The 15881-nt window shown below is 47.1% G+C and overlaps 1 protein-coding gene across 9 annotated transcripts in view; it reads right to left on the reverse strand.

Moving 5' to 3' along the window:
- Positions 1-14247, reverse strand: part of FAM102A (family with sequence similarity 102 member A) — a 36437-nt gene extending 22190 nt beyond the window's left edge. For 4 of the 9 annotated variants that reach the window (XR_004841360.1, XR_004841362.1, XR_004841361.1 and 1 more), the window contains exon 1: positions 13606-14247. Coding sequence is in view for 3 of the 9 variants with exons in the window: in XM_009634790.2 (XP_009633085.1) it covers positions 13606-13751 (146 nt within the window). In the remaining 6 variants the exon portion in view is untranslated. The other 5 variants (XM_035889785.1, XM_035889777.1, XM_035889789.1 and 2 more) reach the window with 5 other exon arrangements.
- Between the last annotated feature and the right edge of the window lie 1634 nt (positions 14248-15881).

Below are 15881 nucleotides of genomic sequence, written 5' to 3' on the forward strand. Positions count from 1 at the left end.
ACGTATCACGCTGGTAAAGGCTTAGGGCTGCTGCCTTATCTTGTTAGCAAGCTCATGCAGGCCAAACACAGGTAGAAAACAAGCAAACATGATGCAGCGGTCAGTGCTGGGAATCTCAGTGGAAATGTATCCCAAGAATGAGAGGTGAGAACACCATATTCCTTGGGGAACACCATACAGCATCATGAAAAACCAGCTGGATACACAATGCATGGAAATCCAAGACAGTTTAACCTGGAGGCGTATAAGTGCTTTATGGCAAATTATTTACATGGAGGGGTTTTGCCTTCCCTGAGCAGAAGAACAGAAAGGGCTGCAAGTAGCTCTTGACAATAAAGTTACTCTGTTCTGACTGGGCTTACATCACTGACCAGAACAACTGCCAACCCAAAGAGCTGGACGTCTCCCCCACTGCAAACAACCCCGTATTCTCCAGCTGACAAGTGCTGGTTGTTGTGTTTTAGACATTAGCAGTTATGATGGAAAAATGGCTCAGAGACAGATGATGCAGACTGTGTTACTAGGAGAACTAAGCAAGCCTTTGTCATTCGAAACAAGTCTTACTTGGATGTTCCACTGCAAGTGTTTTAAACAACTGCTGAATTCCCAGCAAATCCGTTCCAATGACCCACGGTGGAGAGGTACACCTACCCACACCCACAGCTCCCTCTGGGTGTTAGCTTATACCTATCAATTTAGTTCTTCACTCACACCAGAGAGAAGATACGTGCGGGGTCTCTAAATGCCAAATTTGAACACCAGTGCTTTCAGAATGAAGCACTCACACAACCCAGTATTTCTCTGGGGGGGAACAAGGCAAGCTCCAACACTTCTGGAGGGCTTCACCATGCTTGCTTGGTTCTGCTTCACATCTGGAGATGGACATACATCCAGTGCTGCTGTTGGCTGGCACTTGGGGAGGTCGGGGAAGGAGGAATAGGGGAAATTCAGCTCAGGAAACTAGATTCCACTTACGCAGTTAACAGCACAGCCTGCATAATCCCTATTTGACTAGAGAAGAGACAAATACAGGAAAAAGGATTAACAGCAACTGTACAGGAAAGAAACAAGCTAATGGAAGAAACTTCATCCACAGCTGAGAAACCAATGTAAGGAACACTCAAGACTGTTTCACAGGGGGACAGGGGACAACGACGACAGCACCAAGTATGTGAAAGGCAGGCAAGGGAAGAACTGGAGCAAAAACAACAAGGCAAGCATGAAATAAAAACAGGGTATGAAGAATGACTTAGAAATCCTCCTTACGAATAAGCTGGTATCTAGCAGGCAAGTGATTGACTTTTTATGGCTTTAACCTGATTTCCAGAAGAAGCCTATTTCCGCAGAAGCGCAGCTTTTGAACCGGGTATTACAGTTCCCTCCAAGGCAGTGATCAATCTTGATAAAGGTCCACCAGTACAAGCCAGGGAGTGATAACACCTACTGGAGAATGGGGATGGCAGTCAATCACCAGCAGAAAACCCTCCAGCACCAGCATTCCTAGTTGTGTATTAACAGTTTCTTTGCAAGGCAGCAATTCAGTTATGCCTGGACTCCAGTCACGTGTGTCCAGACATGTGTCTTTTATAAGTGACAGACATGAAATCCTGCACCTCGTGCAGAATGTCCCACAGGCAAGAGCTTTCCCGTGCAGTCCATCTCATGCACTCCAGATCACTGCACTGGGTAGCCACGCTCACCAGTACATCCAGGGCTTCTAAAACCTAGCACTGGGGGTTGTTTTAGAAAAAAATATTTCCAACCATTCCTCATATCTAAATCTTAAAACCTTTAAGCTTCTCCTAACATGAACTATGTTAAAAAATACTATGAGAAACAATGGAAGTTATTAAAAAATAGCATGCAGCCGGTGACCGAGTGCTACAGAAGTTGCATAATGAAGTAAAACTTGTGCCAGATGGAGAAAGTAAGTCACAGAATAATGACCCTTTAAAATTTAAGCTACAGAACAAGTCAGATGAGTTTTGGAAGGGTAAGGGTGGAGCAGGGAGAAGGCAAGGGAAATAATTCTAACAGACTCAGCTGCAGAGCAGCAAGGAATGTGTACATGGCACTTTATAGACAGGACGTGCCCAGCAGAGCCCGTCTGCTTTGAGGTGTTTATAATTCACATTCTGTCATCTTGAAGCAGAGAAGAAAAGCCAGACATCAGGACAACAAGGACAAGAAGGGACTGTAACAGTAAATGCTGTGCAATACATCCACTGTTACACACTGTGCTGAAGACAGACCAACCCACAGCAGCACATATCCAAGGACTTCTTGCCACATCTACAGAGCACAAGCTCTTTTTGGTCAGAGGCCAGGGACGTGTGCCAGGAGCAAAAAACATCACAAGCAAAGAAGAATCAGACTCTTAAGTGTAAATAAGGGAATAACTGGATAGATGATTCAGTTACTGAAACACAAGTCTGTAATAACGTGCGTATTGAACACTGAAAGACGCATTTGCCTTTTTTGAACTCTGACCATGCACTGAGTCACCCCACCAACTCCTACTTCTATTGTTCCGATAGACTATGCTGGAGCTGGATTAGCCAAGAACGAACCGCACGCCAGGCTGCCAAGCCCACCACCAGCGCTTTCCTCTCACAAGCAAATGCACAGGGATTTCAGTTACAGAAGAAGCAAGAACAGGTCTGCACTGCAGATTTCCCTTGGGTCTGCCCAGGTCAGCCACCAGCTACTACACTCAGGTTGCTGTACGTCTGTCTCAGATGTGGTTCCTCTCGCTCCCGTGGTTGCTCTGTGCTGCAGACTGTGTGCTACCTTGCAGTTCACACCCAGCACGCTCCGAAGAACTTGTCTAACTATGGGCTTAAACACCTTTCAGATCTCATTTTCCATAACTATGACCACTGAACAATCAAATGTGCTCTGTGTATAAAACAGACATGGGAACAACTTAACTGAATGGGCTCCTGAACTCTTACCTATGCCTCTGGCCAAGTCAGCTGACGTTAAGGGGATGAGCAAACCCAAGCTGAGAGACCTCCATGTGACTTGGGGGATGGAGGGCACAGAGGAAGGAGGTGTTCAGGGTCATTACCAAGTTGATTGTACAGTAAACCCCACAAAAGTTCAAAAGAGGGAAAAAAAAAAAAAAAAAAAAAAAAAAAAAGTCCTGTCTCTCCCAGGGCAGGGCCCGTTTGCCCTTTGGACAAATCATAATTCAAATCTCCCCTGCGGTTCTAACAGATAGAGGACCTAAAGCTTCAGAAGGTCCTAAATGCTTCAGAAAAACTCTTAAGGTTTGTTCTGTACAGATGCTTATAAGATTAAGGTAGATTAACCCCCTGCATTTCAGAGGCAATATGTGTTTCTGTATCACGCTGTAGCTTGGAAAGCTTCTGGCAGACTGTAGATGTAAAATGAAGATTCACCGATTATCCATTGCGGATATATTTATAAACTTTCTTCATCCCCTAAGCGTTAGCTGTCATTATGAGAGATTCCAGGTTTGCCTTTTGCTGACTAAATTTAAACTCCTAGTGAAGTAAGACAGCAACATAAATTCCAGCACAGAGACCTCTGATAATATCCCTGCCACATGGGGTACAGAGATGGCTACAACTCCACAATGCAAGAAAGCTGTGTTTGTAAACAAGATGCTCCTATAAAGAAAAAAGCAAGCTACCTTTCAAAGCAAAAAAAGGCCACACATGCCCCCCCCCGCCAAGATGAGAAAAATCAAGACATGGGTCAACGCAATATTCCAGGGCTTTGCTGGGATAGTAAACCTGGAAAATGAAAACCCTGAAGGGAATCAACACAAGACTAGGAACAGCATTCCTGACTCAAGCGATGTACACCAAGACAAACCTTTTTGCCTCTAAGGCAGATTCATGGCAGGTGAAAACATACTGATGCCAGAATAGTTAAATGACCTTTTTTTTTTTTCCAATATCAGCCTTGTTTCAACCAGGAGAATTTGCCAATATAGCTGTACCAAAGAAGTCTTTATAGTGCAAATTAACCTGCACATGAGGCCAAGTTAATTTCTGGAATAATTTCATTAATACCATGTGACATAACATCACTGCAATTTGGCTTGAGTATGCTGAAGAGCCCTTCAGTAAATAAGCTGCCTGAAGTCAACCCTGGTGCTAAAAGTAGGTTTAGTTACCCAAGAGGTAGCACCGTACTGTGCTCAGACGTGCTCCCCTATGAGTCACTTCTATAGAATATACATTTAGTCAAACCCAATACAATAGTCCAGGATAAAGCTCTTTATATGTTAACAGCAGCTTTTTCATTCCACAGTAAATACAGGTGGTTTGTGATGGTTCCTTTATAAAAGCACCGTTGAGCAGTACAAACCAGGTCACTGGTTTTAAGGAGAAGGTACAAACATGTTCTCACTGAACCTCCATCAATGTCTATCACTGTTAGGGTTTATCAGCAAAAAGGCTACTCAGCAGAAGAGGTTTGTGAATTAAAATAGGCGGCTGAGTAAAGCCCGCTGCCCCCTGACTCATCACCATGCTGGTGGTGACGGGCTGGGATTTCTAGACCCTGTCTGTCCCAACTCTCCCTTCCCTTCTGCCCCAAATCCAGAGCGTGCCAGACCTGGTGTTACACCACAGTGCCAGAGCCAGCAAGAGGAGAAGAGGGAGAGAAACCGGACTGAGACAGAGCAGTTAGAGCTGCTTTTGCTCCTCTGGGGCCACAGAGCCACAGCTCCAGACAACCACAATGGAAGACCAGTATCTCACCGTGCAACTTGTCCTAATCAGAAAAAGGTTTCATAAATGACATCTTGGTTAAAAGCAGAACATGGAAGAGCTCTGCATTTTGCAACAGCAGTTGCTGCTGGTTAAGCCCCTGGGAGATGTTAGCGCAGGCTCCCACTGCTCAGCTGCCCAGAGTGGGTTTCTGAGGATCAGAGTTTTTATCTCTTCTGTGGCTGTCACTGCTAGCTGTATTCAGACACATTCCCTTGATTCTCCCCTTCTGAGGGCAAATGACATTGGAGATGAGTATGCATCACTTCTGGAGGAAGACAACACGCAGATTTGTTTTGAAAGAACAGACATACTTGTATGGAAAGCAGGAAAAGCCACTGCTATAAACCTACATCAGAAATGGACCTTAAAGAGAACGGTGGCCAAACAGAATATGATCAGCTATTCCCAGTACAGCAGAAAAAGGGTATTCAACAAAGCAGAAAGGCAGCAAATGTAAAAAACAGTTATAGGAAATACACTCCTTCACAAGACAGAAAATCCCTTGCGGCAAGGAGCACTGCAGGCTTCTGAAGGCAGAAGATGAGCAGCACTGCACTTGAAAGGAATTCAACATTTATGCAGATGCAATTGCCTGGTGTTACCGAACTATGAGATAAAACATAGCAGGCTGCTGACAGAAGCCAGGAAAAGAGCTTTCCTACACAGGGGTTACTGCATAATTAATCTATAACAGAGACAAGCAGACTACCTCCTGAACAGCCCTTATTGCTTAATCTGGGAACAGGACACTGCACTAGCTAGGGCTGACCTGATACAGCAAGTCTACGTCAAAGTGTGAACGCTAAAACTATTGCTCCATTCCAGGGCAATGGAGCGTTAAGAGATCTGGAAAGATTGCTGAATTATAAATATCCTCGATTCCTCCCTCATATTCTGTGACATGCAGGCATAGCCTAGGCGATGATGGGAAGAACAGGAACTAGCAAAGAGAAACAGAAAAAGCATGATGAAAACACAGCCAAGCTGGCAACCCCAACCTGTACACGTGTAAACAAAAATCCACTGAAAACCGTGATACCACACCCAACCTCACCTTTGCTGTTTCAAGCACGGATAAAACCTGAAAGAGTTTGATACTGGGATGGGAAAAAAAAATTCCCTAAGCATGAGTTTTTCCAGACAAGCCTTTCCTTCCCCCTCTCCAGCCATTTGCATTTTTATTTTGATGAGCAATATTATCCCTGAAGGACTGGAAACAAAAGTGACTGGACAGAGATCAAGGCAATTGGAAACCTTTCCCATTGGCAAAGCCAGACTGGGGCATAAAGCTTGGTAATTTCTGAAAGGCACTGAACAAGACCTTAAATTTTGACTCCTACATTTGGTACACAGAATGGCAACAGAAGGGACTTAGATCTTTTAGGCAAACATGCAGCTCTAGGAAGCTGCAATCCCAAAAGAAAGTTTTCTAGCTTTAGCTGTTTATTTCAGAGCGCACACTTCAGGCCAGTTACCAACCACGTGCAGGGGTGATGGTCTCTGTAGGTCTCTAAAGCTGCATTGCTAATTAGTGCTGCAGCTTTCTCGCCCTTCCAGGACACTCTCCATGAACCCTCTTCCTTCCTCCCATGTAAGCACCCTCAGCGCTTTCAGGCTGAACAGTGTTCGTTTCTTATTTAGAATACAGCACACAGCCATAAAAGTATTTTTAGCTTCAGTCCCATCCCCTACTACAACATGGGACCTCCTTCAAGGCCTCCTCTCACCCATGAAGTACAATAAATTCAGCCAAAGGAAAGGCATAATCCCACTGTCTTGCCAGCTCAGCTACTTTCTATCCGCAGGGAAAGCATCCGTTATACAGACTGTATATGCTATTACTTATCTAGAACATCCTGTTTCTTCCACACTTGCCTCCTCCCAATCCTCTAGTCTCCATGTGCTTCCTCATAGTTTTCTTCCTCATCCCCATAACCCAGTCCCACTTTCTCAACCTTTTCCTCATCTCAGCCTTATCAATTGAGCTACATGGGAGACTCATGAGAAGCACGTGAAAAATGACACCCATGAAGATCAGCAATTTCGAATCCTGCAGAACAATTCCCTTTCTTGCTGATCAGATTAAAAATACACCAAACAAGAAGGCTGTTCACCCAGTGAACACAGGCACAACTGTTTGTCCAGTAGGAAGTGCCTTTCAAACCCAGGCACTAAAATGAGATGTTGAGTCCCACTGTATGGTACCAGACATCATGATGCCAAGTCTGCAGTTACGATAGTGATTTGTATTGCGCCTCCCAGCATGTACACAAAGGCATAATATGAATAAACTGCAAGAAAAAAAAAAAAAAAGAACAAGCCCCTCACCCTGCAGGGTAAGCAGCTGGTACTGGGGTGGGGTAACACATCCAGCCACCTGAAATAATCATCTTTACAGCATGGGTCTCTGATACAACATCACAGGCCATTATAGAAGAAACAAGCAGATCCAAATGTTGGTCTATGACACTCCTAAAGGCTTCTGTTTTATTATACAATGAGCCATAGCTACAAAATAATTCCCAACCCATTTCAGGGCAGGCTGCAAGCCCAGCGTAAAGCCAGCAGCCTACAGAGGATGCAGAACATATCCTGTTTGAAAAAGGGAGGCCACATACAGAGCCACATCCGTCTGTCCTTGCACGGATGAGACCTTACAGAGCCATGCGCAGGTGGGTGCTGCGAGAGCTCACCATCCCACTCCGTCAGGCTTGTGAGCACGCAGGTGTGCCCTGAAGTGAGGGAGGTTTCTGATCCGAGGGAGATGCTGGGTTCTTTCCCAAAACACTACCAGATGTAGCTTCCTGCAATAAAATAATAAGAAGAAATAAAATCTGTACCTACCTCATTTATCTAGAAACTGGTACCAGAACAACTTGCCACTGGCAGCTTATGGCCTATTAAAATACCAACCACTGCGCAGTGAGACCGCAGGCTCCCGAAGGCATGCGTGAATTCCTCTGAAATACAGCTACAAAGCTAGAGTCAACACTGATGGCAGCTCAAGAGCACAAAGAATAAACAGACTGGAAGCCATTTAGGTTTTCCCCTGTATTTCAGAAATACAGGGGAAAACCTCCTCCTACCTCCCCTTGTCCTCATCCAAGGCATTGCCACCCTGTAAATCAAGTGGCCCACAAGGCCCGGTCTCAAAAGTAGAACGTTAATTTCCAATGAGTAATTTTTTGAGCCAAGGGCTGCTTATGTCACACAGATAAGGCTGTTGCTAAGAGTGAGCTGTCAAAGCAACGCCAGGTCAGAATCGGTGATGAGAGGGAAGTTTGAAAGCCGGCTGTATGCGAACACATTTACAGATGCTGTACACACAGCGTATCAGTTACAGAGCTTTAGATTACAGCTTCTGGTCAACAAAGCAGCCCCTGCCTGAGCAACAGCAGGCGGAACAGGAGTCAGAGCATGAACACAGACTGTTCTTGACTCAACAGGATGCAGCCCCCGTGGCAGGAAAGTTTTAGTGTAATTCTGCCCGTCTTGTGACAGGCTCCAACGCGGCGACAGGAAGAGGCAAGTCCGGCACGAAGCAAATCAACCCACCCCAAAGCCTCTGCGGTCGGACCCTGCAAGTGTAGCAGCCAGAGCCCAGAAAAGGTGAAAGAAGCGCTCTACAAATTCAAAGTGCAGCTTAAGATGATTCGCGCTGGGGACCTTGCGGTGCTATATCACTGCTGCCCTTTTTCCAACACCCTCAACTTGCCAGAGCTTAAACCTCATCACTGCTTCTGCCTTCACGACTTTCACCTACATTTAGCTACACTGCTGGAATGAAACCCCTTTTCCTTATCTTTGCTCTCTAGTTTCTTGTTTCAGAATGCAAGCAGTGCAGGTACTACGCCTTAATATTGTTCTTGAACTAGGTTATATTTTATTGCAAATCATTTCTAGAGGCTGTATTCAAATGCCTCCTCCACTAACACCCCCAGCCCACTCCTGAGGCTGCAGCCAAGAAAGGATATTAGCATGTGAAGCTGCTCTGGAGCTTTAAAACTCACTGTCTCGATCTGTATGTTAGAAACTTATTTATACATAGGGAAGGTCTACATTTCCAGACCTTTGCAACAAAAGTGCTTTTAAATTATGTTATCACATCACATGCTCTAGGAGAGGATAGAGCCAAGCGCATATCGTCCTAAAATATGGAACTGGGAGAATGGTTTAGAGCCACAACCAAGTTCTTTCCTCTACTACACTCTGGCAAAATCACTCAAATCAAGAGGCAGAACTCAGCCTGCGAGCCTCTCCTTTCGCTATGGCTAGTTTTCTTCCCCTCTTGGGGATGCTGACGCTAGAAGAAACTATTTAGTTACTGAACCTTTGTTTTAGGGCAGACAGTGGTGAAGATTTAGATCTCAAATAGGCAGAACCAGCCCTTTAGTCTCCGTTTAACCAAACCGTTAACAATCTTGCAGGACGAAAGAGCCAAACACGGTGAACCCAGTTACCTGAAGGATCCTGTACATTGGGCACAGTGAGTATTCATGTGAAGACAGTGAATTAGTTGATTTTCAACTCTTACCGCTGAGACACAGCTGCATTTCAGAAGTGGTACAACTTGCACCTCCCTTTACAAAGGTTGCTGAATCACCAGCCGTGTGTCAGCAGGGCAATGCTTCTCCCCTTTCTTTATGTCCTACAGAAATGAAAAAGTTGGTGTATACCACCAAGACATAATGATGCTTTGCACCCCACCAGCTGAGGAAAGCAAGTAGCTTTAGGTCTGTACCTCCATAAGGATGACAAAACCACGCTACCCAAAAGCTAACTTCAGTCCACGGGGAGCTATCAGTATGAGGTGCCTCCCCAAATATCAGCATTTCCTTTGGCTTTCTGGATGCAGCTTTACACATACACACACACAAAGCATGCAGCGCAGGAAGTGGCCTTTCACTCTTACTCAATTAAAAATTGCAAGGCTAAGAACATTCTTGGGTCAGGCTTACAGCATCAAAATTCTCTGAGGCCAGATCACCCCAAGGGGGTCAGCTCTTCCCAGATCGAGCCTGCATGCAAACAGCTGCTGGGCTGCAGAAGGCTAACTAAGTTCTTTGGTTCAAACCGGCACGGGAGTGCCAGGATCAGAAAACCAAGCTGGAATGCTACATGTGCTTGGAAAAGCATGGTCCCCAAGGAAATAGTCTGAGGTGCCTTCAGAAGACAATGAGGAAGGCGGAAAATGCCCTCAAAGTTGCTCAACTCATGCAAAACAGTCTTTCCTTAGAGTCAGCCAGGGGCTTTCAGAGTACAATCCCTTCCTTCAAATCCAGAAATACCAGAGTGAAGCTGTTGGCACGCTAACAGAACAACGTAGGATGAAGTGTCAGGAGTCTGTGGATAACACCTGGCTTTCCACTTCCTTCACATCAGGCACCGGCAACGCTCGCTGCCAACACGCAGCCAGGAATCAATCAGCACCGAGGTAAAGAGCATCTGGCTGTCACTCAACATTAGCTGACACTGTAAGCGGGGGGGTGTGTGTGGATTTAATCAAGTCTTCTTCTATGATACCCAAAGATGTACATGTACGTACTACATCAGCCTGGAGCTTTAGGCACTCATTTGGACATCCAGTCTCATGCCTGTGCTGATCCACGGATCCAAAACCTCCCGATGAGCTTATCATATTATCTCTCTAGGAACAAAGACACACACACCCCCCCAAAAAGCTTCAAACTGGTACAAAACGCAGCAGCCCATCTGCTTCACAAAAACGGTTGCCATGAATACATCCCTGCTGCTCTGCGCCTGCTATTTTTAAAGATACTTGGGAGGCAACTGAATTCACTGGCAGTTGTGCTATTTAAATGTCTGGATTAATACTATTCAAGGAATATACCGGTGCTTCTCCGTGGGGAAATACAGCACCTGCCTGGCCTACACCTGGCTCAGATGCATTTTCAGAAGACCAACTTCTGTAATCCAACAGCAGGGCGATAAACCCACAGACAATAGATGCTTTTCACACAGAGCACTGTAAACTGAAACGGGGCGAGTCTTATCCTCACAAGCCCCACCAGAGCATAAGGAGACTTTGTAAAGGGAGGGGAAAGGACCAGCAAAAGGAAATTTACAGCTGCAACTTTATTTGCTGAAATACCCATGGTTTAATACAAGGCCTGAGCACAGCAAGTGTGGAAAAAGGGTACCTGCCTGCAGAAAAACAAAAACAAAACCAAACAAACCCCAGAAAACCCAAGAGAGGCAAATCCCCAAAGCCAAATGTGCTGACAGAACTTGGACCTTTTCCAGAGTGCCTTGAATTCCTAAGAGCGTTAAGTCTTAATGCATTTCAGACAGGTTCCCCTCCAGCCAGGCTGCTTTGTGCCAGCCTGGGCAGGGGAGGTGTGAGCAGCTCACAGCCCGGGAGGGGGGTCCCAGCCCAGGCTGTGCCCCATGGGACCCATGGCACCAGGCTGCAGCAGGTACCTGCAACCCGGGCTGAAGTGGACTTGGGACTGGGATGGGCTGACGGGAGCTTTCTGCTCCGCTCACAGGTCAAATTAACCCGGTGCCACCTAGCAACTCATTGGATATACCATATCCCCACCTCTCGCCACAGACATGCATGAGCTGCCAAGTAAGTCTATTGTAAATAACCTGAAAATTCGGTCTCTGGAGATTCTTATCTTCTCAGACAACACTATTCTTTCCACATCATAGGTCACTTCATCAAGAAAAGAGAGAACTGTTTTAGTGCGTCCTATGAAGGGTTGCTATACCTATTTCTCCCCCCAGCTTACAGACTCCAAACGACATGGGCCACCTTGTTCTCTGTAAACTCATGGGCAGAAAGAGCTCCTAGTCTGCTCCATCATAGCTGCGTGCCTCCTATTGCCACAGCCCAAATCAATTTCAGAGCAAACACCAGAATTTTGGCATAATCAGCTCACATAAGATGACCTGACAGACATTACAACCTCAAATGCAATCGCTTCTGGAAACGGTCGATTTCAGAGAAACAATCACAGATCCTAAATAACACACAGACTTCTAACACAACACGGACACAGCATCTCCTTCCCTTTCATCTTTCCCCAGATCCAAAGAGTATCAAAAAGGTCACGGAAGTGACTAAAGGAGCATACAGCAGAGCCAAGGCATGATCTGGGAGCCTCTCCACACAGTAACTCTTCTCCTCACCTGGAAATTCATCCGTCCTGAAGTTTCTCTAACTGCAACAGGCAAAAATATTTGGAAAAGGTCAGATGACTCAATACCACTGAGACCTGTAACTTTTCAAGCAGGAAGAGGGTTCCACGTGCTTTCAGTTAGAGTACAGACAGGTTAGGGGAAAGGCGGGAAACCCAACAGCCTACTTCCCCCTTGCTCATTTATAAGCAATCAAGTCAGTTGAGACTAATGTTATGCGTTTGGTTTAAATTACAGATCATTTCGCTGCTATCAGCAAACCTCAGCGACAGCTCCTAGAAGCTGCTTTCAGGGACAACAAGGAGAGGGAGATCAACATTTCTCAGCACAGGCTTTTCCTGAGACACCCTCCAGTTCGACTCATTTCATTAGGACTCTGGGAAGCAAAGGGGTTAATTTCTTTCCAAGTTCACATACTGTTTGAATTCCTTAGATAAGCTGCTTCCACCAAACCCAAGGATCTAGCCTCAGGGGAGAACACTGTAAGGAAAAGCTCTTTTGATAGATTTTCTTCAAAAGAGAAATTAATTCAAAGTCCATTTTTGGAGGTGTTCCACACCCACGGCTTCTACAGACTTCAGATGAGGTTGCACTGTGCCTCTGGAAGGAAAACCAAGCTTTGAGCAATGCCCACTTCTATTTGCAAGACAGAAACGTTTTACACTCGCCCAATAAAATCTTCTCTCCTGCAATGAGAAAGGTCAGTGTGCAGCACCATAAAGAGGAAAATCAGACTAAACCAGGCTTTAGCTCTGGGATAAAGCAGTTAACAGCTAGCACAAACTAATCCTGTACCTTTAAAACTGAGCAGTCACTCGGGAAAGCAAAAAAACAAGTTTTGAAAGCCACTGAAGGCTTCCTTCACATCTTGAGGCAGAAAGAAAGCAAGTCCAGGCTGTTATGGAATTCGCGTTTGCATACTGCTGGTGCATAGTTGGAAACAAAGCAAGTTTTTATTAGCAATTAGTAGCAGGAGTGGGGACAGACCTGCCTGAAGGAGTCACCAATACACAATGGTAGAACAACCTTATAAGGTGTGTAGCAGAACAATCCCAATATGACAGATCACACAGAAAAGAAAATACTGCAGCTATAAACCTGGAGATGTGGTGGCATCAGTTCAAGGAGATAAACTGCGTCTTTAACACTGACAACTTTGACTCCAGGCAGCAGTTTTCTCTCGCACAGCAATTTGCAATGCAAAGCAAGCTACTTCCACTCTCACCAAGAACAGTAATTCGGAAGCAAAGGGTGAGAGCAAAGTTGGGAAGGGTTGATTTGCTTAGGTACAGTTTTCTACACAGCTGACTTTCATGTCCAGCATGAAAGCAATATAGCCATAGGGTCTGAAACAGCGTGTGAGAACTTGGCAAGGAGGGGGTAGGGGGGGAAATAAGAGAGGATTTAATCCACAAACCCCAGTCCCTTTCAAGGGAGCGATCTGCCGCTCCCTCTCCACATCTCTGAAAAATTCAATCCAGCTCTGATCAGCCAACACCACCCAGGTTCAGAGCTCTCCAGCTATGTTCTTCCCCCGCTTCAGAGAATGATGTGGCATGTGGGGCCCTACAACAGAACTATTAAAATCCCATCAAGGGGCAGGCAAGTGGTAGCCATATGCTAAACCGCTCAAGTGAAGAATAACCAGGGAAAGAAGCACAGCCAGGAAGCAAGTCTGCAAGCAGCTTCTTACCTGGTAGATAGGCTAGCAAAGTCTCCTCCATCTAGCAGCCTGATTTTGCAGAACAGAACCCCATTCACAAAGGGGACAGCAGTCAGCTCTTCTAGAGTGAAACTTGTCTGAAACTTGAATTTCTTCTTCTTCATCAGGAAAGCCATGGGCAAATTCAGTGTGGAAAGCCCAGGGATTCCAAACAAGATCAGGGAGGAGCGGCTCAGAACACAGACAGACAAGAAGAGGAATGGCACTCGTTCCAGGAGCGCAAGCAGGGAGTAAATTCCAGTTCAGTTACAACGACGGCCCAGCTTCAAACACGCAATTCTCTTCTCTTTGGTGGTCGGATCTGGCTGTGGGATCATCGCCACGGCAGGCTTCAGGTGAGGAGGAAGAGGTCAGATTAAATCTCTGCAACATCTCCAAGGGAAAAGGAAGGGAGAGAAGTTGGTCTCAGCTCCAGACCAGCAGGAGCTGTCCCAGTTAGAGGCTGCAGTGCTCCGTCTTCAGCACAACCCCTCCAGAAAGCATCTCTCCTGGGAAGTCATCTTGAGTCTCTGAAGAAGCCTTAAGTCTGCGGGCAGCACATTCAGAAAGCTTCCAGCTTCTATCTCCTCCTCTTGTGCAAATTCTTGATACAGGTCTCCAGGGTCAGCCTTTGGGAGGGAAATGAGTAAATTAGTCCCAGCCAGTCTCAGGCTCCTCCTCCTTCTCCTATAAAACCTGTTTGGATGGGTACTATTCAGTCCAGACTCATACCAGTCTCAAGAGGTATGGCCCCAATTAGCATTAGCCTGGCCCCAACATCCTCTTTCCCCTTTTTGCCTACAGCAAGCTTCGCTGTTGTCATCCCCCTCGTAATTTCTGTTTTGCAAAGCAGCTAATAAAATCTGCTCTATTTTCACCCATCAGCTTTAGAAGTAGTTTACAGAGCAAGATCCATCTTACACATAGTCTAATAAGAGTAAGCAAAGGTGTCACAAGAAATGCAAAATCTGTTTCTTTTCTGGTTTTCCAACCAGCCCTAAGCGTTAGCACCTGTATCTTATAAATGGAGAGACCAGCACAGAGGAAAAAAAAAAAAAAAAAGCAGCCTGCTCCAGATTACCCGGCGTAACAACCGAATCAGGTCATCTGGCTGTCCAATAGCCAGGCCCACCAAGTATCCTGCCTTCCCCCAGCACCAGGTCCACACCAAGCCGTGCTCCACACAGTTCAGTTTTGGGGCTGGAGCCGGTCGTTTCGTTACACATTTACACAACACCCAACCCAGGCAGGCCGCGAGCTGATTAGCATCTAAAAGGGACGAGGTTACGAACACGGGGCAGTAAACAATCCTCACCGATACTAAGAATTAATGGCTGCAAACCAGCGCAGGCAAAGCTCCTGCTGCCTGCACGGGTGTGCGGTTCAAGCCCCTCTCCCGCTCGGGTGGGAACGGACGAATCCAACCGGCTCTGCCCGCTGCACCGGGGCCCGGGCACCTCCCAGAGACAGCGCTCTCCTGCGGCTGCCTCCGAGCGGAGCGAGGGGACCGACTGGCGACTGCTCTGCGCCACCAGCCCCCTCCAGCAGCCATAGCTGCCCCCTCTACCCCTGCGCCCAGCTGCAGCTAGGTCTCAGCCTGCCTTCCCGCCCCTCGACCGTGCACCAAGATGCAGACAGGTCTCAGCCCACCTCTGGGCCCCGTGGACCGCACGCTGGGCTGCGGTGAGGTTGCAGCCCATCCTCTAGCACCCCTGAGCCATGCACTAAGCTGTGGTCAGGTCTCAGCTCGCTTTGTGAGCCACGCACCAACCGGTGGCCGGGTCTCAGCCTGCCTCCGGCCCCGTGAACCACTGACTGAACCGCAACCAGGTCTCAGCCCCTCTGCCAGCCCCAGGGGCCAGGCACTGGGCCGTGGCCGGGCCGCAGCCCACCCCTGGCTCCGTGAACCATGCACCGAGCTGCAGCCAGGTCTCAGCCTCCCCTCCCAGCCCATGCACCGAGCTGCAGCCAGGTCTTAACCCCTCCCCTCCCAGCCTCAAAATAAACAGCCGAGCCACCACCGCGCTTCGGGAATACCAACCCGACACTACGTAACCCTCCTCCCCGGAGAGGGGGGAGGGGAGCGCGAGAGCGGCGCCGTCCGATTGGACAAGCAGAAGGAGGCGGGCAGAGCAGAGCAAGATGTTGATTGGTTATTTTGGCACGGGGTGGGGAGAAGAGCGTGGGGATTGGAGGCGGAGGCTGTCGTTTTGAGCAAGGCTCGCCCCCTGGCTGAGGGGGTGGGCGGGAAGCTGGGGGTCTCTGTG

The sequence above is a fragment of the Egretta garzetta genome, unplaced genomic scaffold (assembly GCF_000687185.1).
Source record: "Egretta garzetta isolate BGI_Z169 unplaced genomic scaffold, ASM68718v1 scaffold190, whole genome shotgun sequence".
Taxonomy (NCBI): domain Eukaryota; kingdom Metazoa; phylum Chordata; class Aves; order Pelecaniformes; family Ardeidae; genus Egretta; species Egretta garzetta.